At 50.3% G+C, this 23,341-nt stretch overlaps 1 protein-coding gene across 1 annotated transcript in view; it reads left to right on the forward strand.

Moving 5' to 3' along the window:
- Window positions 1-11,494: 11,494 nt before the first annotated feature.
- LTF (lactotransferrin) overlaps window positions 11,495-23,341 on the forward strand; it is a 28,498-nt gene continuing 16,651 nt past the window's right edge. The window contains exons 1-8 of the mRNA XM_082847149.1: window positions 11,495-11,569; window positions 15,213-15,376; window positions 16,738-16,846; window positions 17,146-17,328; window positions 17,669-17,816; window positions 18,761-18,816; window positions 22,468-22,646; window positions 23,102-23,276. Of these exons, the coding sequence (XP_082703275.1) occupies window positions 11,527-11,569; window positions 15,213-15,376; window positions 16,738-16,846; window positions 17,146-17,328; window positions 17,669-17,816; window positions 18,761-18,816; window positions 22,468-22,646; window positions 23,102-23,276 (1,057 nt within the window). The 5' untranslated portion in view covers window positions 11,495-11,526. The remainder of the gene's footprint in view (window positions 11,570-15,212; window positions 15,377-16,737; window positions 16,847-17,145; window positions 17,329-17,668; window positions 17,817-18,760; window positions 18,817-22,467; window positions 22,647-23,101; window positions 23,277-23,341) is intronic.

A 23,341-nucleotide genomic window follows, 5' to 3' on the forward strand; every position in this document is an offset into this window, starting at 1 on the left:
TCTGGGCTTAGAGACCCTACTTGTAAAATAGCATCAAAGGAAACATTCAACTCTGAGAGTGTCTGATTTTTTTTTGTTCAAGTTATTTCATAGGAACAACCTCAAGCCAGAATATTTCCAAATATCCTGGAAATTGCTCACTTCTCTCTTTCCTCCATTTGCAAATAGTCATCGGGCTCTGCTTCATCTAGCACGTCCCCAGGCTTTGCTACCAGTTCCTCATTCTATGAGTCCTCTTCTGCCTTTAAACCCTCGTCTTGGCCATCTGGCATCCATGTTGCATCCTGCTGCTGCTTCCTCAACAAGGTGAACCATTCCCGATGACTAGGGAATGATGGGCTCAGAACAAGCTAGTCCTGGACTCACCCCTCAGTCCGTGGCACTCTCTGCGGCCCCTGCAAAGCACATCACCTGTCCTTAGTCACCAACATAATGACCCTCAGCTCTTGAGGAAGTGGCAAGTGACCACATGGGCTCTGGGAAATCTTTCCTTGTAGCCCAGAGAATTTTGGAGGTAGGAGCAGAGGTAAGACCTAAGAGTCAGGAGGCAGCTGACTGGAAGATGGATTAGAAAATGCCAAGATGAGCCAGTGAGGCTGCTAGGAGGGGCCTTAGAATTAATAAGTGAATTTAATGAGGTTGCCAGATAATAAGGATAATATCCAAAAATAGATTGTATTTGTAATACTAGCAATTATTGGGAAACAAAATAAAAATCAGAAAATGAAAAAAAAAAAAGGATGATCTCACTAACATAATGTTCAATGAAAGGAACCAGATACAAGAAAATACATATTGTATGATTCAATTTACATAAAGTTCAAACAGAGGCAAAAGTAAACTATAGTGTTAAAAATTAGAATAGTAGTTAACTTTGGGGACAGAGAGAGGGGTGTTGGTTTGAGTGGAGGTATAAAGAGGCTTCTGAAAATTGGCAATGTTTTCTTTTTAGACCTGAGTGGTAGTTACGTAAGTGTTCTTTTTGGGATAATTTATTGAGCTGTACACTTACATTTTTACACTTTTCTGTATGACAGTCATTTTTTTAAAAGTTCAAAAAAGACTCCATGGCCAGCTTGAGTAGGTGATCCACAATTTAAGCCAGTTGGCTATAGCCAGATCAGAAGAGCCATGGGATTCAAGAATAGCCCTTTGCAGGACAGTATGGGAGGGGAAGAGGGAGATGTGGGGGAGGAGAGAGCCAGAAGAAAGTGATCTCATTTCACAGAGGGCTTCTGCAAAGAATAATGGGTTCTCATTCTCTCTCTACGTCTCTGTCTCTGTGTGTGTGTCTCCCCCATATCTGAACATTCACACCTGCGTTTCTCAAAATGTTGGCTTGGTTGCTTGTTTTAAACCTACCTAGGTTCTTATTCAAGGTTATGACTTTGTTGTCTTTTGGGAGGAACTCAAGCTCCCCATTGCTGACTCTTTGACCCATTGATTATTTAGAAGTGTGAAGCTTAGTTTCTGAGTGTTTGGAGGTGTTCCTATCTCTGTTCTTGATTTCTAGTTTGATTTAAATGTGATCAAACACATTTTGTACGATTTAAATTCTTTTAAATTTGTTGAAGTTTGTTTTATGTCCCAGGATGTGGTCTATCTTGGTAAATGTTCTGTGGACACTTGAGGACAATGTGTATTCTGCTGTTGTTGGACAGTGTTCCGTAAATGTTGATTAGATCTTCGTTGGTGGTGGTGTTGGAGTGGTCCTTACCCTTGCTGATTTGCTGTCTCCCTGTTCTATCAGTTGTTGAGAGAGGAGTTTGATGCTTCCAACTATAATTATAAATTTATCTATTTCTCCTTTTAGTTCTATCAGCTCTGTTTTTTGGTGCATACCCATTTAGGATGTTATGATCTCTTGGTGTGTTGACTCTTACCATTATGTAATATTCCAAGCTGCCCCTAATAATTTTCTTTGCTCTGAATTTGACTTTATCTGATATTAATACAGCCACTCCTACTTTCTTTTTAATTAACATTTACATGGTATATATATTTCCATTCTTTTACTTTCAATCTAGATATGTTGTTACATATTTTAGTGAGTTTCTTGTAGACAGCCAATGCAGGGTTGTTTTTTTAAAACACTCTGCTAATCCCAGTCTTTTAATTGGAATAGTTAGACTATTTATAGTTGATATAATTATTGATATATTAGGGTTAAGTCTGTCATTTTAATTTTTGTTTGTTTTCCCTATTTTTACATTTTCACTGTTTTCTTTTACCTACTGTCTTGTGGGTTACTTAAACATTTTTTAGAATTCCATTTTGATTTATCTATAGTGTTTTTTGGTTTTTTTTTTTTTTTTGATGTGGACCATTTTTAAACTCTTTATTGAATTTGTTACATCATTGCTTCTGTTTTATGTTTTGGTTTTTTGGCTGCAAGGATGCGTGATCTTAGCTCCCCAACTGGGGATCAAACCCTCATCCCCTGCATTGTAAGGCAAAGTCTTAACCACTGGGCCACCAGAGAAGGCCCTGTCTATAGTGTTTTTGAGTGTATCTCCTTGTATAATTTACGTAGTGGTTGCTCTAGGTATTACTTCGCACACACAATTTATCACAATATACTGGCCTGTTAGGTTGAATATGGACCCCAGAGGTGTACATGTCCTGATTCCTTGAACCTATAAGTATGTTACCTCACGTGGCAAAAGGGACTTTGCAGATATGATTGAATTACAGATCTTGAGATGGGGAGATTATCCTGGTGGGCCCAATGTAACCACAAGGGTTTTTATAAGAAGGAGGCAGGAGAGTCAGTGTGAGAGACTGAGATACGATGATGGAAACAGAAGTGGGAGTGAGGTGGGGCCAAGATGCAAGGAATATGGTGGGCCTCTAGACGATGGAAAAGGCCAGGAAGTGGGCTCCTCTGGAGTCTCCAGAAGGAGCACAGCCTGGTGTTCTTTAGCCCACTGAGGATAACTTGAACCTCTACCTTTACAACTTTAAGATGATTCATTCATATTGTTTACACCACAATATCTATCATCTCCAGGGTTTAAGCTGTACTTAGCAGGAGGAACAGGGAGAGATGTGTCTACTCAATCTTTGTCCAGCACTGGAAGTTGGGTGTGCTGCTTTGGGGTGCTGGTGGGATTTCAGGATGAGTTGTCTGGTTCACGGCTGAGCGCACCTCCAAGTAGGCATGAGATCTGGGTGGGCAATACAGTTCTGGGGGTTTTCGGCACAGAGTGGGTTTAATCCGAAGGGGGAAGGGGGGTGAGATTCCTTAGGGACAGGGTGTAGCGGTGGTGGCGGGGCAAGGGCAGATGACTTGGAACCACTGTTAGCTCTGTGGTTCTGAAAGATTCCCTCGGGGACGGACTGCAGTGGGGGAGCCGAGAGGCAAGGGAGTGGTCAGGAGCCCAGGCAGGAGCCCAGGGCCATCTTGTGACCATGGAAGAGAAAGGAACATGTGGACATAAGGGCAGAATGAAGAAGGACTCGGTACATTTGGGCCCTGGATCACACACAGTGGGTGAAGGAGAAAGGGAATCAGAAAGACACACAAGTATCAACCCGGAGAGACTGAGAACATGGGCCCAGCCCTACCAGACTGGAGTGAAGAGAAGACCACAAGGAAGGGCAGGGGTTCTGGGGTACAAGGAGAAAGGGCAGGAAGGAGAAAGGGCAGGAAGGACAAGCAGAGAAGTCTTGATTGCTGAGTTTCCTTTACAAATGGGGCAACATTGGGCAACACCGCTATTGGTTCAGAGCCCTTGCTCTCCTGTCCCCCAGCCCCCTCCCCTCAGATTCCTCAGAGTCCCCCACAAACACCACAGCTCCAGGGGGTCAGCTGTCTTTTCAAGAGGGACAACCAGGTGGCTGAGCTTTAAGAGTCTTTTCCTGAATGGATTTTTGGAAATTAATTCTCGCTGCAGGAAGGTTTTGCTCAGGGTCAAGATTGGCTTGGTGGATCAAGAAAAGGGGCCTCCTGCTACCCCCATACCCCTCCTCTCACTCTCAGTGTGAACACACAGGAGGTTAAGGATGAGTGGACAGGATGCCTGGAGGGAGCCCTGGGCTAGTGCCTGCTGAGCAACCTTGGGAGAGTGTCATTTCTGGGATAAGACACACTTGTAGGATAAATGCCACAGCTCACGGGCAAGCACCTCCTGAAGGGCCCTGGGTCTGTGCTATTTTCACTTCTGGTTGCAGCTGAATAGAAGATGCATAGGAACAGAAGGAGGACCGAGGAGGCTAGAGTCTAGAGCTGGGAGGGAAGGAAGGGAAGGGAATGGAAAGGGCGTGTCCCCACGGGAGACCCCCCTGGCAGGTGCTAGTGAGAGGCCCTAGGCTGCCAGGGACCCCTCTGGAGATTCCAACAAGCCTTTGACTGCAAACTAACCCACTAAGTTGAAAGCACCTCTGGCCTTGAAAGGGAGGCACAGGAGGGTTTGGGGGTGTCTGGAACCCTGCCTCCACGGTTCTCCCAGCTCATCACTGGCGTTTCCATGGTGCTCTCTTGCTGCCCTCTCATTTTGTCTTTGGAAGCTGATGTGGGGAGGAAAGAGGCCTTTTGCTAGAAGTAGGTCCTAGCTTCCCTGTAGGAGAGTGCTGGGTGCCGGGGTTGATGGAGGAATCTCCTCTTCAGCCTTTCGCATCCGCTCCCTGCTGCCATGCTCTTACCGACCCTCCTCGGGACACCAGGCAGGCAGGTGCTGCACAGCACAGGGTGGGACACTTCTCGACTCTCCTGCGCTTTTGTGCAGGGCCCCTCCTCCTCTGTTCCATCAGATAAGGCCTTGGGTTCTCTCAGCTCTGATGTTCCTGCTCCCTCCCGAGGTCCGAGGCAGGACCAGAATGTCCCCCCTGCTGGGAGGCCTCTGCAGGGCACAGGGTAGGGAGGAGGAAGGATGGGTGCAGCCACCCCCCACCACACTGTGCTGGGGCTTCTTCCCACTTCCGGGGGGATGAGAAGGGTGCCATCAATTAGAATTGTAACCAAAGGATTTGGTGCGGGGGGTTGCTTGGCTTCTCGCCCCAGCTTTCTCCACACTCACTCAGTCAACAAGCCCTCAGTGAGGCTCTTCCTGGGCCCGAGATGGGTCAGCCACAGACCCTTCCCCCTGGAGCTCAGCGCTGGGGGCTCTGGGTGCTGGAGATGGGCCAGTAATTGCAATGACTGTGGTAGAAGGAGGCTGAGTCAGGCTCAGTGCAGGCTCCCAGAGGAGGGGCACCCAGGACAACTGCAGACACATGTTTAAGAAGGAGGGAGGGAGAGACAGAGCTAGAGATGGAGAAAGAAACCAAGGAGAGAGAGACAGAAAGTGAGAAGGAGAGGGGAGGAGGCCGGGATTAGAGACAGAGATACGGAGAAGGGGCCGGAGAGCAGGACAGGGTAAGACTGAACACTTTAGAACATGGGGGCACCTGGGGCAACCATGTGTTCTGTGATAAGGAGGGGCATGTGGGGAAACTACCTCTGCCATTGTCTCCACCCCAGGTGCGCTGTTCCCTTCGCTGTCAAAGCTCCCTGCGACACCTCTGTCTGTAAATCTGCACACTGGAAGGCAGCTCTCAGCACACACAGCCCTTCCCGCTGGACCAGGTGCCTCCAGAGGCCATTTCTGCTCCCCTTGTACCCTTGTGACCAGCTGAGCCCCACACGGTGAGGACTCATGAGTGTCTGCAAATATGGACAATAGCTTGCCTGTACTGAGCCTGCGTATGCATCTCAAACATCAGGTTTGAACTCTGCCCACTTCACAAGGTGGGTATTATTTGTGTCCCTTTTTTACACCTGGGGAAACAGGCTTAGAAAGGTTGAGAGTCTGGCCCACGTCCAGGTGGCTGTTTAGGGCGGAGCAGGTTGAAACCCAGTTGTCCAAACCCACCTCCTGAGCTTCTAACCACATCTCCCCTGGGCCCTCCAGCCTGCCAGACTGTCCAGGGAAGAAGTGAATGGGGGGCTGAGGAAGGGAAGCCCACCTGGAGCAGCGGTCTGGGGGCTGAGCACTGCTGGCCCAGAGGAGCTGGAGAGACGGAGCAACGGCCTCACCCAGGGAAATGGAGGAAAACGGTGGTTCCTTGTTCCGCTAAGTACCCATCTCAAGCTCCTTCTCAGTGAAAGCCCATCCGACCTTCCCTCGTGGGGTGCAGGCAGCAGACATGGAGGCCTCCGGCCAGCTGAGCTGAGATCCTGAAGGCCACTGGGCAGGACCCTCCCTCCCAGAATGTGGCCCCAGGAGAGGGGCAGCGAAAGGGCCCCCAGGGCTCAGGTGCTTCCCGCCTGGGCATTTCCCTGGGCAAAGGGCCTCATTCCTTCTGGGAAGAAATTTGCATGGCTGGCCCTGGGCCAGCCTCCACCATCGTCCAGGCTGCCCTTCGCTGACACCTTCCTGGAAAACTCTCCCTAGGCCTGGCGTACTGCCCATTCTCATCTCAGTGGTGTGATGGTTAGGTGCTCATGGAATCCGATTTCTGCCAGGGACATGGGGTGCCACCCTGACCAGCAAGACTGAAATCTTGCAATTGGGCCAACCTGGGGTGTTTCCACTGCCCCTTCGACTGCTGGGGAGAGTGTCCCTCAGCAGGTCTGCGGGTGCTGGCCCCGGGAGGGCCCGGCCCTGGGAGGAGAGGGTCCCCGCGGGGCAAGGGTCCTGACTCTGAGGAGGGGTAGTGAGGAGGAGGAAGGGGAAGAAGTCTGTGCATGGAGATGGAAATGCTTTGTCTCTGTGGGTTCTTTGTAAATTGGGCAACAATTGGCAATAAGACCTATTAGTTCACAAAAGCACGGTTTTCCTGCCACTGTGCTTCAGCTGAGCTCCCTCGTGACGGCACCCCAAACCCCACAGGCGTGTCCGAAGACTCTCGGGGACCTTCGACTCTATGCAAGGGCCCAGCTCCAGCGAAGGCCTTGCTCCAGAAATCACGGTCATCACACTGGCTGGAAGGCAGGGAGCTCTCCATCCATCTCTTGCTCATTCTTGCTTACTTCCTGATCTCTCTCCAGGGTGGTCAGCACAGGATTGACCAAACCAATAAGAGGTCATGGGACAGGAGTCAGGGGTCAGTGACAGATTTCTAGCTGCATGATGGTGGACGAGCTACTTTGCCTGAATCCCCTTGTCTGGAATGAGGTCTAATGAGGCCATCACGGTGCTTCTGTGAAGCCATGGCTGATGTGTGAAGGGGCTGGACAGTGCCTGATCCACAGGAGGGTCCAATACTGCCGCTGAGAGCAAGAGCGGAGGCCATCCCTGGGCCCCAGTCTCTGTATCCGGCGCTCTCAGAGAGTTCTGGGCCCGGTGGAAAAGAGCGCGCCTGGCTGCGGGCCTAACGGGAGACTCGGGGTTAGTCATTTGGTCTCCGTATCTCACTCACTGCGTGACCACAGGCAATCCTCAGTTTCCCTCTTTTTAGAGCGGAAACAGTGACTTTCTTACCTCAGAGAGCTATTGTTAGAGTCACAGGAGCCAAAGTGACTGGCAGCTCTGTTTGGGGTTGAAATTGCCATCTAAACGCTGAGATTATTATCTTCTGCCTCCTGGGATGCCCCCCACCCCCTCACACACACACGGGCACTGCATGCCTCCAAATAATGACAAACAGGCAGAGGTGTGCTGTAAACTGGCTTTCTTACAGGGAAAAATGACATGATTTATAGAATTCGCTCATTTCCATGGTATAAATATTCCCACCATGACTGATTCCAAGCTACCAATGGTTTAACAAACCACCACGACTCCCTAAATATTTAACAAGTGGCTCTCTACCAAGCCAGTAACCTCACACCACTGGCAGGGGCAGGAAACAAGGCCTTCGTCTCCTGTCAGCCAGCCTGGAAGCCCCCATGGGAGTGGATGTCTTGGGAAATTTTTTTTTTTTTTTTTGCGGTACACGGGCCTCTCACTGCTGTGGCCTCTCCCGTTGCGGAGCACAGGCTCCGGATGCGCAGGCTCAGCGGCCATGGCTCATGGGCCCAGCCGCTCCGCGGCATGTGGGATCTTCCTGGCCCGGGGCACGAATCTGTGTCCCCTGCGTCGGCAGGCGGACTCTCAACCACTGTGCCACCAGGGAAGCCCATTGGGAACTCCTTTTTTCCTTTACTCCATCTGGAGCCGATTCTGCCCAGATCCCTCATTTCCTTCCAACACTTCTCTTGGGGGTTGAAGCTGGAGGACTCCAGAGAGGGCAGGGTGTGGGGTTTGCTGCCCATTTGTCGGGAGGGCTTAGCTTGGACCAGCAAAGGGTCGCTGTGTGAATCTCGGGAGTGGAGAGAGGGTGGGGTCCTCGGGGAAGAGCCTCCCTCACCTGCCTGTGAAACACCAGCTCCTGCCATTACACTCGGGTTTGTACCACATCCACCTTCTTTGTATTCCTTATATTCATGCCATGCTACCGTCTCAGCATCTAGAAACCTGTGTCCTACCTCCCTGCAGGCTTTTCAAGATCTGGCCCAGCTCCTGGCACATCAGAGGTGCCCCATAGATGGATGTTGAATTAACGGGTAAATTGATGACTCCAGGCACACAGGCTCTGGGGCGACCGGCATAGCCAGACCAGGCTCTGTCTTTCAGATTTGACACACTGCAAGCAGGATCTTTTGCCCTGCTCTGTCCTTCCTCTTCACTCATTCACCCATCCATTCAACCAATATTAATCATTAAGTGCCCGGCACACATGTAGGGCTACCTGGCCAGAGGATTTGAGGATGACTCCGAGGCTCTTTGTCTGGTGGGTTTGGTGGAAAATGGTAGGAAATATGAGAGGAGATGCAGGGCTGGAGGGAGCAGAGGAGTTCCATTTTAGATGCACTGACTGTAGTGCTTGCTGGACCTGCAGGAAGAGCTGTCCAGGGGCACAGAGACACCTGTGTGGAGCTGAGGATGGAGGAGGTGACTTTGTTAATCCTTCTTCAATAAGCATTCCAGGCCAGAAAGCCCAGAGCGGCTTTTTGTTGTTCCTCCAGGTCACCGGATCCATGCTCCAGAGACTTGACTTGGCTCTTTCCTCTACCTGGAATTCTCTTTGTAGAAACCCTACCTTTCCTTCAGGTACCCAGGTCAAATGCTCTTTTTCAAAGTCTTCTGGGACCCTCATGATGGGAACCAGTCAGTCAGGCCTCCTTTGGCTTCCACCCTCACTCTGTTTATGCTGCCTTGCCTCTTTCCAGGTGGCCTGTGCCTACCCCTGTCCCCCATTGTGCCATGAGCTCCTGAGGGCAAGGACGGACCCCTCTTCTCTGTGTCCCTCATGGCACCCACCAGTTCTGGCATGAAAGAGTGAATGAATGAACGTTGATAACAGATCAGTTGAACTTTGTCTTCTGGGCAGGCCCACCCCCTTCATCAGCTTCCCCTGCAGATGGCCTGGGGGCTGCTCTGCGGGTGTTCAGCTGAGCACAACCCTGGCCTGAGGCTGGGCCTTCCCGAAGACACAGCATGCAAACAGTCTGCCCTGTTGCCTGCCGCAGTCCTGCCTCCAGGGCGGCCCTTAAGCTCAGCCTCTCTGTTTTGGCCCCAGGTTCTCTGTGTTCCTGCCAGCAGATATAAGAGGATCTAGAGGCCTCTGACCTCCCAACACATCCCTTTTCTAATTTGCACTGGGAGATACAGACATGGGTTGTGACATTTCTTAGTTCTTTTATAATCATGGAAAGGCAAAGCCAAATTGCTAATTTACATAAAAAGATGTTTCAGTGCTCCTGAGAACTAGCCAGTTTTGTATTACTTCATTATTTTTGAAACAGCTTATTGCAATTATTGATGAAAGCAACTTTTAATGTTGCGACACTGTATTTCCAAACAATGAGAGACCCTGGATCTGTCACCCCAAAGCCTGGCTGGTGATTCTGGTGCTGAACCTTGGACCCCACTCTTGTGCCCATCAAGCAGGATCCCTGGTCAGACACCACTGTCGTGCCTTGGCAGCATCCACACCCAGACAGAAGGGCCCCACAGCCTCCCTGAGGGCCTCAAAGACTTGGGCTGGCTCTGCTTCTCCATGGCCAAGTGCTGCTCGCTACATGCCCACTCTCAACAGTGCTGTCTCCCTAGGTCTTGCCCCTCTGCTCCAAGAAATGCTTTTTGTACCAAGTAGTCTAAGCAAAGAATCAAGACCAGCTTTTCAGGACAAGCAGATTTCAGAATAACATATTGTCCAGACTAAACAGCAGAGGGAATGTTTAGATGACCTGCGATTTCCCTCATCGTTAGTACCTGACTTCTTCACTTAGCATCTCCTGGAACTAAGTTCACATCAATACATGCAGGGTGGCCTGCTCTTTCTGGGGCCTTCCGTGTGTCCCCCTGTAGGCACACAACCATGCTCTATGTCAGAGGTTCCCAACCTTTTTGGCACCAGGGACCAGTTTCGTGGAAGACAATTTTTTCATGGAACGGGGCGGGGAGGGGCTGGTAAAGGAGTGTTGTTCAGGCGGTAATGTGAGCGATGGGGAGCGGCAGGTGAAGCTTTGCTCGCGCGCTGCCGATCACCTCCTGCCATGCAGACCAGTACTTGTCTGTGGCCCGGGGGTCAGGGACCCCTGCTCTGTGTGACCCCCCCCCCCACACACACCGTGATGGACATTTAGTTTGCTTGCAATCAGTGAACGATAAGCAGGGCTGCGCTGGAGACCCCTGTATGTGAGCCATTGTGCATCAAGGGAGTGTATTTAAGAGATGTAGAAGCAGACTTCTAGTTTTAGAATTTAAAACCAGCTTCCTGAAATAGGGTCGGCTTGTGTACTGAGGACAAAATAGGACATTTATCAAAATGAGATTCCCATCTCCCATCTCATACTGCCACAAAACAAAACAAAAAGAAAACAAGTGGTAGGCTATCCTTTACATTGGTAAATGAGGGAACCGGGAGGCAGCTGTTGGCCACTGAGGCCTCTGGCTCTGTTTTCTGGGAGTCGTGTTGTGGTCTCAGGAGGGCCCCATGGGCAGCCTGGGTCAGGCAATGGGCAGCCTCTGTCACCTCCGCTAGCTGTGCCCGCCTGCTGCGGACCTCGGGCCAGGCAGCGAGTCCCCTTTCGAACGCTGGGCTGGCTGCCGTGTGCAGATGGAGGGGCATCCTTCTGTCCTAACGGGCTCCCCAGCGCTTTAGATGCCATCTGTACAGTCAAGATGATCCACAAAGGTTCACCTTAGGACCGCTTCTCTGTGTCCCACTCTCTAGGAAGCACTGAGACCAGAGGGAGGGCAAAACTTAGGGGCTGCCACTCCCCAGGGGCTGCAGACTAGTGGGAGAGGAAAACCATCCCCAATCCAGGCAGCACCAGGGCAGACTTGAGAGGTGGGTGTGGGCTGGGTATCCTCTCGGGTGTGCCAAGCCCAGCCCAGGCACCGTTCCGGCTTCCTCTGTCCTCTCCCCGCTGCTGCTTCGCTTCAAGGAACTAGTAGACCTGGGGAGGGGGAGGGGGAGGGGGAGGCGGGGGGGGGGCGCTTATTGGGCTGCAGGGCGTGGCTAACCTCGTGAGGTCACCAAGCGCTGGATAAACCGGTGCAGAGCGAGCGCAGGTGGCAGAGCCTTCGTTCCCGGAGTCGCCTCAAGAGCCCAGACATGAAGCTCTTCTTCCCCGCCCTGCTGTCCCTTGGGGCCCTTGGTGAGTGCGGGTACCTGGGGGCACGCCCCTCCGGGCGGGCGTCCGGGTCCCCTGGCCCCTCAGTGCGGGCATCCCGGTCCCGCGCACCGCCAGGTGGGCACCAGCGCCTGCAGCGGGGGAGGAGCCCGGGAGTGGGCCGGCTCCCGCCCACTCTCCTGGGGAGGGGCTCGAGCAGGGCTCCGCGAAGCAGGTTGGGTCTTTTCCCTAGAGCTGGCAGAGCTCCCCGAAGGGTCTTCCGGGTCCCTGTCCCATTTTGTCCTACCCATAGTACTGTTACATGCGTATACATGGAGGGGGACAATGAGACTCAGAGAGGGTGAGCGACTGACTTGCCCAAGATACACAGGAGACTGGAGGTGGGATCCCAGCTCCTGCAAGGACTATGTAACTTGGGCAAGAGAGAGTCTTTCTGAACCTTAGTTTCATTTAAAAATGGTCCAATTCTCTTCCCACACAGCTGTGAGGAGGGGGCAGGGTCCACCTGCTCTGTGGTAGGCAAAGGTGTACACAAGCCTCCCACTGCAGAAGGTCAGGGGTGGTGGCACAGACCCTGCTGATGGGACCCTTCTGCCAGAGGGTGTGAGAGAAGTGATTGGTTTCTGGTTTTTAATGTGCCAGGACTAGAAGGGGACTAAACAGAAGGGACTAAACAATTGTTAGTTCTGTACCCAAGTATCTGAAATAATTTCTGGGATGTTCCCAGGACACTCACCTATGATGGACATTAGTGATGTAAATGTGAGGGCAGGGCTTCCTGCAGCGGAGGGGGAGGGTCCAGGGCAGCAGCGGTAAGGGCTCGAGGGCATCAGCACCTAGGCAGTGTGTGTGCATGGGGCTCAGAGTGAAAGCCCAGGTGTCACCCCCTTCCCCCAGCGGCAGCCCAGTGCAGCCTCCTCCTGTCCTAGGGCATCTACTCTGGGCTGGGAGCTTCCTGGATGAAAAGGGGGGGCTAAAGGATAGCAATGAGCTTATGCCCCCAAACCTGTCCCTGTCTTTTCTGGTCCCCTTCTCCAAATTCCTTCCCATGGGTATTGGTTATTTCTCTCTTCTCTAAGGCAGGATTGGCCTAGCCAGGACCAACTGCTCAGGACCAACTTCCCTTCTGCTCCCTGACACGTGGCCTGCTTGGGCCCACAGCACAGGGTCAGGGCCACCTGGGAGAGGCCCGAGGGGTAGGAAGCCTTGCTTTCCTAGAGGTGGTTACGGGCGATGGTCTGGATTCTGGCTCAGAGTTGCACCACTGGGTTCCATTTTCACTTGAATCTTTGGTTGTCTTGGCCCCCACAGAGGTCTGCAGTTTAAATCCTGCAGTCCATGGGATGGTGGCCAATGTCCCAGAGTGTCACGGAATCCCTTGTCCTACCCAGTGGAAGGAGTGGCAGCTGCCCTAGGGGATTCCTGCCCTGCTTCTCATGTGTGTCCTGGCTGGCAAAGGCTGGGTGGGGTGGGAAGAGTAACTCCATCCCAGCCCCTGCCTTTGAGACAGGGGCACTACATGTCTGCACAGAAGGAATCTGAGGATTTGTACTTTCAGGAAGATTCCCTCGAGGCTCAGGTGGGCAGCATCTGAGTGACTGAGACAGATCAGGAGCAAGGCTAGGGATACAGGAGGGGCCAGGCCCAGACCTGCTTCAGGGAGCGTTTTGTCTTGAGAGGGGCACATAGCTTCAGAGCTGGCTGGTGGGAGCTGTGGAGGGGATGAGCAGAATGCTGTGTTCTGCACCCGGCCCTGGTGTTTGGGGGGGCTGGGGACTGTGGATCTCAGAAAACCTCTCAGTGACGCTTTAGTTTCTTCGTTCATCCCCTCCCAGGGGAGCAAACGAGCTCTTCCCCATGTTCCCATTCCTGCCCCTGCTCACGCCCTCCCCCCAGCTTGAGACGTGGTCTTCGTTTTGCTCTCTCCCTTCAGGTCCCATCTATTACTAAGCTAACTTTGGACACCAACTCCTTATTTGGGCCCTGTTCTCCATTCTCGATGCCTTTCCGCCTGGTTCCCAGGTTTCAGTCCACTTGTCCCTGCCCTCCCAATGAGTCACTGCTCCACTGCTTCCCGATAAGAACTTCTTGGGCCAGCATTGGAGGCTCTCCATGATCTGACCCCAAACACTTTACCAGCCCTGTCTCCATGGCAGCCCGTCTCTAACCCAGTTAGCCTAAATAGGCAGGGGGTTTGGTGTCTGACTGCCTAGGTTCAAATCCTAGATCCTAACTTAATAGTTGTGAAACCTTGGGCAAGCCACATAACTAGTTGAAGCCACAGTTTCATCACCTGGAAAATGCGGATATCAGCAAAATTCACAATAAGGAGGGGCTGGGAGGTTTGAAGGAGACAGAACACATGAAGGGCTGAGTAAGGACCTGCGTAGAATGTGCTTGCAACTGTCGTTGTGCACGTGGCCCATTGTTCCCACCTCTTGGAATGCCCCCACCCCCCCATTATTGGCTGAGGTCATGGGGACATCACTGCTGGCTTGGTATTTGTTCTCTTCTAGAGCATTCATCATACTTAGCGTCCTCTTTGGGGGCTTTTGCCTCTCCAGATGGGAGGTGAGAGCTGGTGCTGTCTGCTTGCACGTTCCTCTGCATATCACTCAGTGCTGTGTATACAGAGAGCGTCCAGGACATGCTATTGGGTCACAAACGGCTGAATCTGATAAGGCCAATTCTCACTTCGGGACAGTTCCAGGAAGGTTTCCAAGGATAGATTACACCCCCAGACATGTCCCTGGGATGACGGCTGGTGGAGGAAGGGTGTGGCAGCCACACCCTTGGCGGGTGTCTCAATACCCTGGTGGGTCTGACTGCGCAGGGGAAGGCTCATGAATAGGAGGTGGCAGAGGGCTGAATGGTCCACCCCAAAGCACATCCTAAAGGGGAGGCGGCTTTTGCAACCAAGAGTTTTTTGTTTTTGGTAACGGCTTTACTGAGGTATATTTTACATATCATAAAATTCACCTATTTAAAGTGTACAATTTAACGATTTTTAGGAACATTACCAAGTGGTGCAACCATCACGGTAAATCAGTTTTAGAACATTTCCATCCCCCCATAAGAGTCCTCTCTCTGGTACGGTGGTGAACGGTGATAACTCAGGCAAACCCACCCAAACTGACAACACCTACTGCAGCTACTGACAAGGCGTGCGGTGCATTTTCCTTTGTTCCTTTGGCATCCTCTGGGAGACGCTCGTAGCCACAACAATCTAGAGAGACCCAGATTCCAGGTGGGACGTTGCCACTGCTGAGCAGCCATCACTCAGTGTCCTCGAGAGTCAGATTCCACACCAGAAACACAGGAGTAATCATCCCTTCCCTGCCTGCCTCCCAGGTTCCAGGGGAGAAAGCAGGTGGAAGAACTCCATAAACCGATAGAAGGCAGCATCATTGTTTTTTTTCAGGGAATAGGAAGTATGTCAGTCATAGGAGGGCAACGATCCAGATCGTCTCCTCTAATTTGTTGAGAAGTACAGCCCTCTGGCCAGCATGGTGTTGTCATTAGGCTAGCAAGACACCTCCATTTGAGGAGAGTGGCCTGACTTAGCCACAGAATGGAGAGGGAAGGGGAGGACAACTCCATGAGAGGGTGAGGCCGTCTCTTCCATGGGCAGTGGTGGAGCCCTCACTCCTCGGCTTCTTTCTCCCAGGACTGTGTCTGGCTGTCCCTACGAAAAGTGTTCGATGGTGCGCCATATCACTACCAGAGTGGTTAAAATGCTACCGATGGCGATGGAGGATGAAAAGACTGGGTACTCCCTCTGTCACCTGTGTGTGGAGGACCTCTCGCTTTGAATGTATCCAGGCCATTGCAGTAAGTCCATGCCATAGGTTGGGTGGGACCAGACTGAAAGGGACAGGATCCGAGCGCAATAGAATATGTGTTCTCCCTGCTCCCTCTGTCCTTCTTCATGGAAACCTGTAAGCTGGGAGCTGTCCTCTCTCATAGGACATGATGCTATTTTGAAAGCAGAAATTAACATTCTGAAGTGGAGAACCACGTGTAGGGAAACTGGGATTGCCACAGAAATTGTGAATAAGCCAAAAATTTGAAAGCACCAGAGTGAATATGCGGCAGCTCTGACAAGTGACTGCCATTTACACTCTATAAAGAACTCTAAGTCAATTGGTAAGAAACGTAGGATCATATAAGAAAAACAACATGAGGAGATGGAGTTCATAATGAATAAAAATACTTACGAAAATGTTCCCCTTCATAATCAAGAGAAATACAAATCTAAGCAATTTGTTAGCACTCGCATTTCCTGAATAATAACCCTTAATAAAATGAAACCCTGGCCCACTGGTGAGTCTATAGTGAAATTGATCCTCATAGTGAGTGGCATTCCAGGTTAGAAACGAGTCAGCTGGAAAGCAGAATGGCAATGACAGTCAAGGCCTTGAAGATAAAATGCCTATTGTCTGGGCAATCCCACCCTCAGATGCCTATCCGAAGGCAACAGGTCATCAGAAGGAAAAACAAGCTATGAGGACAAAGCTGTCCATAAAAGTACAGTTTTAACAGCAAAGAGTTAGAAGGAACCCAAGTGGTGAACATTGGAGGGAATTTTTGAAATTTAGCTTAATAAATTACGGAACAGCCACATTTATAATGAAATATCATGAAGTCAATAAAATCAATAAAGGCACTAGAGAAGTAAGAAAATGTAGTCAGTTTTAGATGAATAAAACAGTCCGCAAAACATTATCTATACCAGGTTGCAAATATGAGAAATAGGTAAGCATATGAGGGGTAATATGCCAAAGGGAATGAACGTGGTCTATTATTATGATAAGTTTAAGATATATTAAGAGTTAAAAATTCTATTCAATAAACAAGAACTTAAAAGAAATACAGAGCAAAAACAGGGGAGAAAGCACCTAGAACAACTTTTAATATAAATGACCGCGAAGGTTGCGATCCACGGAGAGATCTAAGCCACGTGAAAAAGCGGCCACCCGCCAGCCTCAGGAGTCAAAGCAGTTCCCCTGGGGCTCATCACCCAAAAAGAGGGGCCTTGGGCTTGTGTCACCTCTCATGGCACCTGCGAGGACATGACTGAAAGCTGACCCTTTGGAAGGTCCTTCCAGCCGTGGAGGCTTCTGACCTTCTGAAGTTCACTTGCGTGGCTCAGCGTGGGTTTTCTCCTAATCCGGTCTGGTCTCTGCTTTCAGGCAAAAAAGGCAGATGCTGTGACCCTGGATGGTGGTTTGGTGTTTGAGGCAGGCCTGGACCCCTACAAACTGCGGCCGGTAGCGGCAGAGGTCTATGGGACGGAAGAGCGTGAGTTGCCCCTGGGGACCCAGAAGGTGGGGTGGCCTGGGCCCTGGGCTCCGTGGAGTCAGAGTGGATGAGCCACAGAGGTGATGTCTCGGGCAGCATCACACTTACAGGGAATGGAGTCCCTGGGCTCTTCGGGCCGGTCACTGACCCACCGGGGAAACAGAGCAGGCTCTGGGCTGCGGTGACCAGGTGAAACGGCAGCACACACTCCCCTTCCCACTGGGGGCTCGGTCAGCGTGGGCTGTTTCTCTCCCTCCGGTCCAGGCTAAGAGCTCTCGATTCTTTCTGCTCTTTTGCAGAGCCCCAAACCCAGTATTATGCCGTGGCTGTAGTGAAGAAGGGCAGCAACTTTCAACTGAACCAGCTACAAGGCCGGAAGTCCTGCCACACGGGCTTTGGCAGGTCCGCCGGGTGGAACATACCTATGGGGACACTTCGCCCGTTCTTGAACTGGACAGGGCCACCTGAGCCCCTCCAGAAAGGTAAGATGGCTGGGGGAGGGGTGTTGGGGGTGATCTCTGGCTGGGGTCTCTACTCCAGTGGCACATACACAAGCCACTTCGGGATGGCCCAGGTGGACATGTGGGATGACTCCGAGGCAGGGGTGAAGTTAACTGATGTGAAGCCTGCAGGGGCAGGGTCTACCCGCATCAGCAGCCCTGCGAGGTGGCAGCTGAGTCTGTTCTCAGCCAAAGTACATCTCTCTGAGCTGCTAGCTTTGCAAACGCTGACAGGCAGGGGTGGAGGGAGTGCACACTGGGGGGTGCCACTGGCTGTGGCCCGGTGGGCTCACACTCTGGTTCATTTCTCTCTGTTCAACAGCTGTGGCCAAATTCTTCTCTGCCAGCTGTGTTCCCTGCGTGGATGGCAAAGAGTACCCCAACCTCTGTCAGCTGTGCACCGGGACAGGGAGAAATAAATGTGCCTGCTCCTCCCAGGAACCATATTTTGGCTATTCTGGTGCCTTCAAGTGAGTGAGACTGTCCTCTTCTCCCCAGCGGCCCACATGTCCTCCGGCTAGGAAGCGCTTGTGTCTCTGGTCCCAAATAGAGCTCAGTCAGCTAGTGGGGACCATCGAGGAGGTCCAGTCCTACTGCTGTGCAGACAGAGAAACTGAGTCCGAAGAGGGTGCCCAGTGCACCTTCCCAGTGCACTTTTCCCTCTAGCCCCCCAGGCCCGACATGTGCCCTTTTACCTCTGCACCAGCCCCATGAGCAGCCATCTGGCCAGTGGCCCCTTCTGTCCCCCCAGAGAACCCTGAATCGGGCTTTGTCCCTCTGTTGTCCTGGGTTCCTCCTGCTGACTCTGTCCCCTCCATAACCACAGAGGGACTGAAGGAGTCTTGTCATGAGAAGACCAGTCCCAGGCTCCTGGCCAGGCAGGGCAGCCTGGCCTGTCCCGGAGCCAGGAGGCGGTGGGCTCCTCCTGACTGACTGGCCCCAGCGCCTCTCTGCAAACCCCCCACCCAACTGATGCTGCCCCTGTTCCCCCATCTGCCTCTCGGACTCAAGCATTTTGCGCAGGGAGGCCTCCTTGCTTCTCCGCTGGCCAGGGCACATCTGCCACTTAGTCCTGGGAGAAAAAAGCTACATGGCTAAGGACACTACTTTTACCCTCTGGTGTAGAGGCTTCGAAACTCTTTTACGTAGAAGGACAAAGTTTGGCCCTCTCAGCCCTTAAAGCAGAAAGCAGGGGTCTCCGGCCAGCACCTGAGCCCTTCTTCCTCAGAATTCACCTGGAGGTGACCCCTGAAGCCTTTCCAGTGGGGATGCCCCAAAGCCTGAGGACCCTGCCCTCCACAGATCAGGAGCCCACAGAAGACAAGCCGCAGGACCCTGTTCCACAGGGAGGCACGAGGAAGGAGTCGGGGAGGGCCGCTCTGTGCTGACCTTCTGGTGCTTTCTCATCCCACAGGTGTCTGCAGGACGGGGCTGGAGATGTGGCTTTCGTGAAAGACAGTACAGTGTTTGGTAAGAGAGGAAGAGCCACGGGTACTGCCTCCTTTCCTTTTCTTTCCTTATTTTATTTCATTTCATTTTATTGTAATTCCAAGTAGTGAGCTAATTTGACTCCTCACTTCCTGGCCCCACGATCATCAAGGTTCCCTACAGAGCATAGCTCTTATTTTATGTTATTTCATGGAATAATTCAATGGAATGTGGAATAATTCAGTGGAATGTGTTCTTATTTTATGTTATTTCTAAATGATCAGTTTTCTTGAAATCTCCCATGCCCGCTGTCTTTCTCTTCCCCCTCAAAGACGCCCATGCCAACGTATTTGACACGTGTCCTCCGAGATATGTAGGTGGTCTTGCAAAATGTGTAGTGCTGGTTTGTGTTTCTGGATTCTAAGCTCACAGAAGCTTTACTGATCATTGTCGATCATGATGTGATCAAGGTTTTCCGCTCAGCATTTTGTTTTGGAGATTTATCCGTGTTGTTGTACTTGTCTGGTTCAGTGGTTCTAACAGATGAGAAATGCTCCATGGGAAGCACACATCACTTTTTTTTTTTTTTTTTTGGCTGCATTGGGTCTTCGTTGCTGCGTGTGGGCGTTCTCTAGTTGCAGCAAGCGGGAGCTACTCTTCGTTGAGGTGCCCGGGCTTCTCATTGTGGTGGCTTCTCTTGTGGAGCACGGGCTCTTTGCACGTGGGCTTCAGTAGTTGCAGTGTGCGGGCTGAGTAGTTGTGGCTCGCGGGCTCTAGAGCGCAGGCTCAGTAGTTGTTGCATCTAAGCGCACGGGCTTAGTTGCTCCGCAGCATATGGGATCTTCCCGGACCAGGGATCAAACCCGTGTCCCCTGAACTGGTAAGCGGGTTCTTACCCACTGCGCCACCAGGGAAGTCCACACACATCACATTTTATTATCTATGGTTGTAAAGCAATAGATGTGTCATTGTTGGTTTATTTTGCATTTCTCTGACGTCTAGTGAGTTTGATCATCTCAATATATTTGCTAGTAGTTTGGGCTTCCCTTCTTTTATGATCTCTGACTATTTTCCTCTTGATTTTCATGTCTGTTTCTTCATGATTTTGATTCAAGGCTAGGCATTCCTTCTCTCTAGATATCCAGCCATTGTTGGTTCTAGACTTTAGGAACGTCTTTTCTCAGTCAAAAAATCTGTCAGTAGCACCTTTGTTGAACAGAAGCCCTTGATATTGATAAGGTCAAATTGGTCACTTTTGCCCTGCTGGTTTGTGTTTTGGGGACTTTTAAAGATGCCCTCTTCCCTCCAGATCATAAATATTTTCTACAATAAGATTTATAGACTCCCCTCCCTAACACACACTTGTTTATACGTACTCTACCTAGGAAATCAGGTATGGATTTAGCTTCAGCATTTCCCCCCTTTGGAGTGAGATCATTTTCCTTACAGTAACGACTATGAAAAATTCCACCCTTTTCCTACTGATACGTGGAGCCTCCTATACATCAAGCTTGTTTATAATCATGGATCAGTTTCTGAGCTATTTTGTTTCATTGGTCTATTTGTATTTTTCTGCCTTTATTACTCTGGCTTGTAATGGTTCTTAATAGCTTGTGGGGGTCTGGGGAGAGAGAGTGTGCACGCAAGCGCCTTCCCCCAACACTTTGCTATTTGTTTTCTAACTAAAATTTTAGAATTATTTTGTAGAATTTCTAAAAACATCATACTTTAAGTAGAATTGTATTGAATTTAAATTGATTCATGAAAAATTGACATATTTATGTCAAACTGTCCAATCCCTGACCATGATAAATCTCTCCCTTCTTTTTTTTTTTTTTAAATAAACTTATTTATTTATTTTTGGCTGCATTGGGTCTTTGTGCTGCGCACAGATTCCTCCTTGTGGTGGCTTCGCTTGTTGCGGAGCACGGGCTCTAGGCGCGTGGGCTTCAGTAGTTGTGGCTCGCTGGCTTCAGTAGTTGTGGTTCACGGGCTCTAGAGCACAGGCTCAGTAGTTATGGCATATGGGCTTAGTTGCTCTGCGGCATATGGGCTCTTCCCGGACCAGGGATCGAACCCGTGTCCCCTGCATTGGCAGGCGGATTCCCAACCACTGCGCCACCAGGGAAGCCCAATCTCTCCCTTTTGATCACACCTCTTTTTATGTCCCTTAATAGAATTTACAGAACTTAACATTTTTCTCTTGGTCTCCTGCATTGTTTGTTTTTGTTTTATTTTGGCTGCGCAGCATGGCTTGCAGGATCTCAGTTCTCCAACCAGGGATTGAACCCAGGCCACGGCAGTGAAAGCACCGAGTCCTAACCCCTAGGCCCCCGGGGAACTCCTTCCTGCATTGTTTAATGAGGCTAATTACCAGCTATTCAATGGTTTTAGTTGCTATTATAGTATCATATTCTGTATTAGTTTCTGTTTTATTATTGCTAATGAGAGTAACACTTGATTTTTGTAGTGTTGCCTTGCTGGACTCTCTTGTTAGTTTTATTAGTTTTTTCTTGGTTTCATTGGCTTTTCTATGTAGGTGAGTACCTCATCTTTAAAAAATTAGAGTTTGTCTTTTTCCCAGTGCTTACATCTCTTATTTCTTTAGTAAATTGTGAAATCCAGGTCATCTGATACTGTGTTGGCAACATGACAGCTTTGCCTTGTTCCTGATTTTGAAGTGACTGTTTAAATTTTCTTCTTTTAGAATGATTTTGCTGTAGATATTTTGATACGTGGCATTTATCAAGTTTAATACCTTTGCCAAGTTCTCTATGTTACTTGTTTTCCAAAACTAAAAAAAAAAAAAAAAAAAAGCACATATAGATGTTGAACATATAAATGCTTTTGCTGCACCTACTAGGATTAAGATGATCTCGTGGTTTTCCTTTAACCCATTCTTGTCATGAATTACTTTAGCTTCTTTGACATTCAGCCATTCTTTTGTGAATGGAATAAACTGATAAACCTTAATCCTGATCTATTAGTTTTAAAATACTCTGTTATATTGAGTTCGCCAATTATTTTAGATTTTTGTGTTTATGTTCATAAGTAAAATAGGTCTGTAATTATTCCCTCCTGTACTTCTTTCTCTGATTTTGAGATCAAGATTATACTAAGCTCATAAAACAACTTGGGTCAGTTTCCGTCACTTTATGTATTCTGAAGCAGTTTACATGTGATATAGATGAACAGTTCCAAATTGGGATGAACTCACTCATAAAAATAATCTTTTCTTTTGATACACCCAAGTGTTGAGAAGTGGCTCAACTGTATTTCTTGCTTTAAAATTTTTCTTGTTTTTATTCTTGCTGGAGATGTGGGTAAGGCAGCAGCCCCTGGCTGGCCCCCTGGGCTTGTCTCCCTCATGTGACCCTTTTCTAGGTGGAGTTGCCGTGGAAACAGGTGGGTCTGGTTCAGCCTCCTTGACTTGCCAGGCAGGAGTTGCAGCAACCCCAGGGCCTGTATGATGCAATCAGAGGAACGTGGGCTTTGCCCCTAAGGCTTTCTGGGCACTGTCTTTACCTTTCTGGACATTCTGGAGCAATCCACTGCCTTTCTGACGCCCAGTTTTGTCAACTGTGTAAGATGTCTCCTCCAGCTCAAATTCTATGGGGGAAGGGGGACTACAGCTCACGGCTACTGTCTGGGGTTGCCTCATCTGGGCTCCCCTCCACCTCCCTCTTTCCCTAGAGAACCTGCCAGCGAAGGCTGACAGGGACCAGTATGAGCTGCTCTGCCCAAACAATACTCGGAAGCCAGTGGATGCATTCAAGGAGTGCCACCTAGCCCAGATCCCTTCTCATGCTGTTGTGGCCCGAAGTGTGGATGGCAAGGAGGACTTGATCTGGAACCTTCTCCTCAAGGCACAGGTATCCCCACCCAGAGTACCCCTAACCTGCTTGGATTTGGTGGTGGTGGGGTTTCCTTCCTTCTTTCCCTAACTACCTGCCACTGTAGAAGTCCTCTGTAGCCTCACTGCACAGATGCAGTGGCTTGCCTGTCTCTAGGCCATACTCCACACAGCAGGAACAACGAAGCCCCTTCTAGCATTACGGACTGGTGGTGTCTCATGGGCTGGAGTAGAAGCAGGGGGAGGACAATGCAATATTCTCAGGACTCTAAGATGCTTGGAACCCAGCAGCTTTTTAAAGATGAAGCCGTAACTGAGCTATGTCACAGGGATGGCTTGAGTCCCTCTATGGGAGGAAGTCAACCAAGGTTCCTCCTCTCAGAGTCATCCCTAAGTTCCAGATGTTCTTTTTCAACATCGTGTTTTTGTTTCCTATTTACCACTGACATCATAATTCTCTTTTCCCTTAATTAGGAGAAGTTTGGAAAAAGCGCTCTACAGGGATTCCAGCTCTTTGGCTCTCCTCCTGGGCAGAAGGACCTGCTGTTCAAAGACTCTGCCCTTGGGTTTTTGAGGATCCCCTCAAAGATAGATTCTGGGCTGTACCTGGGCTTCCGCTACCTCACCGCAATGCGGGGCCTGAGGGAAGGTGAGTGAGGGCCAGGCAGGCCCCAAGGGCAGGCTGGTGTGGGTGGTGAGCCATGGGTGAGGCCT

Source organism: Leucopleurus acutus, assembly GCF_964270905.1.
Source record: "Leucopleurus acutus genome assembly, chromosome: 10".
In the NCBI taxonomy this organism is placed as follows: domain Eukaryota; kingdom Metazoa; phylum Chordata; class Mammalia; order Artiodactyla; family Delphinidae; genus Leucopleurus; species Leucopleurus acutus.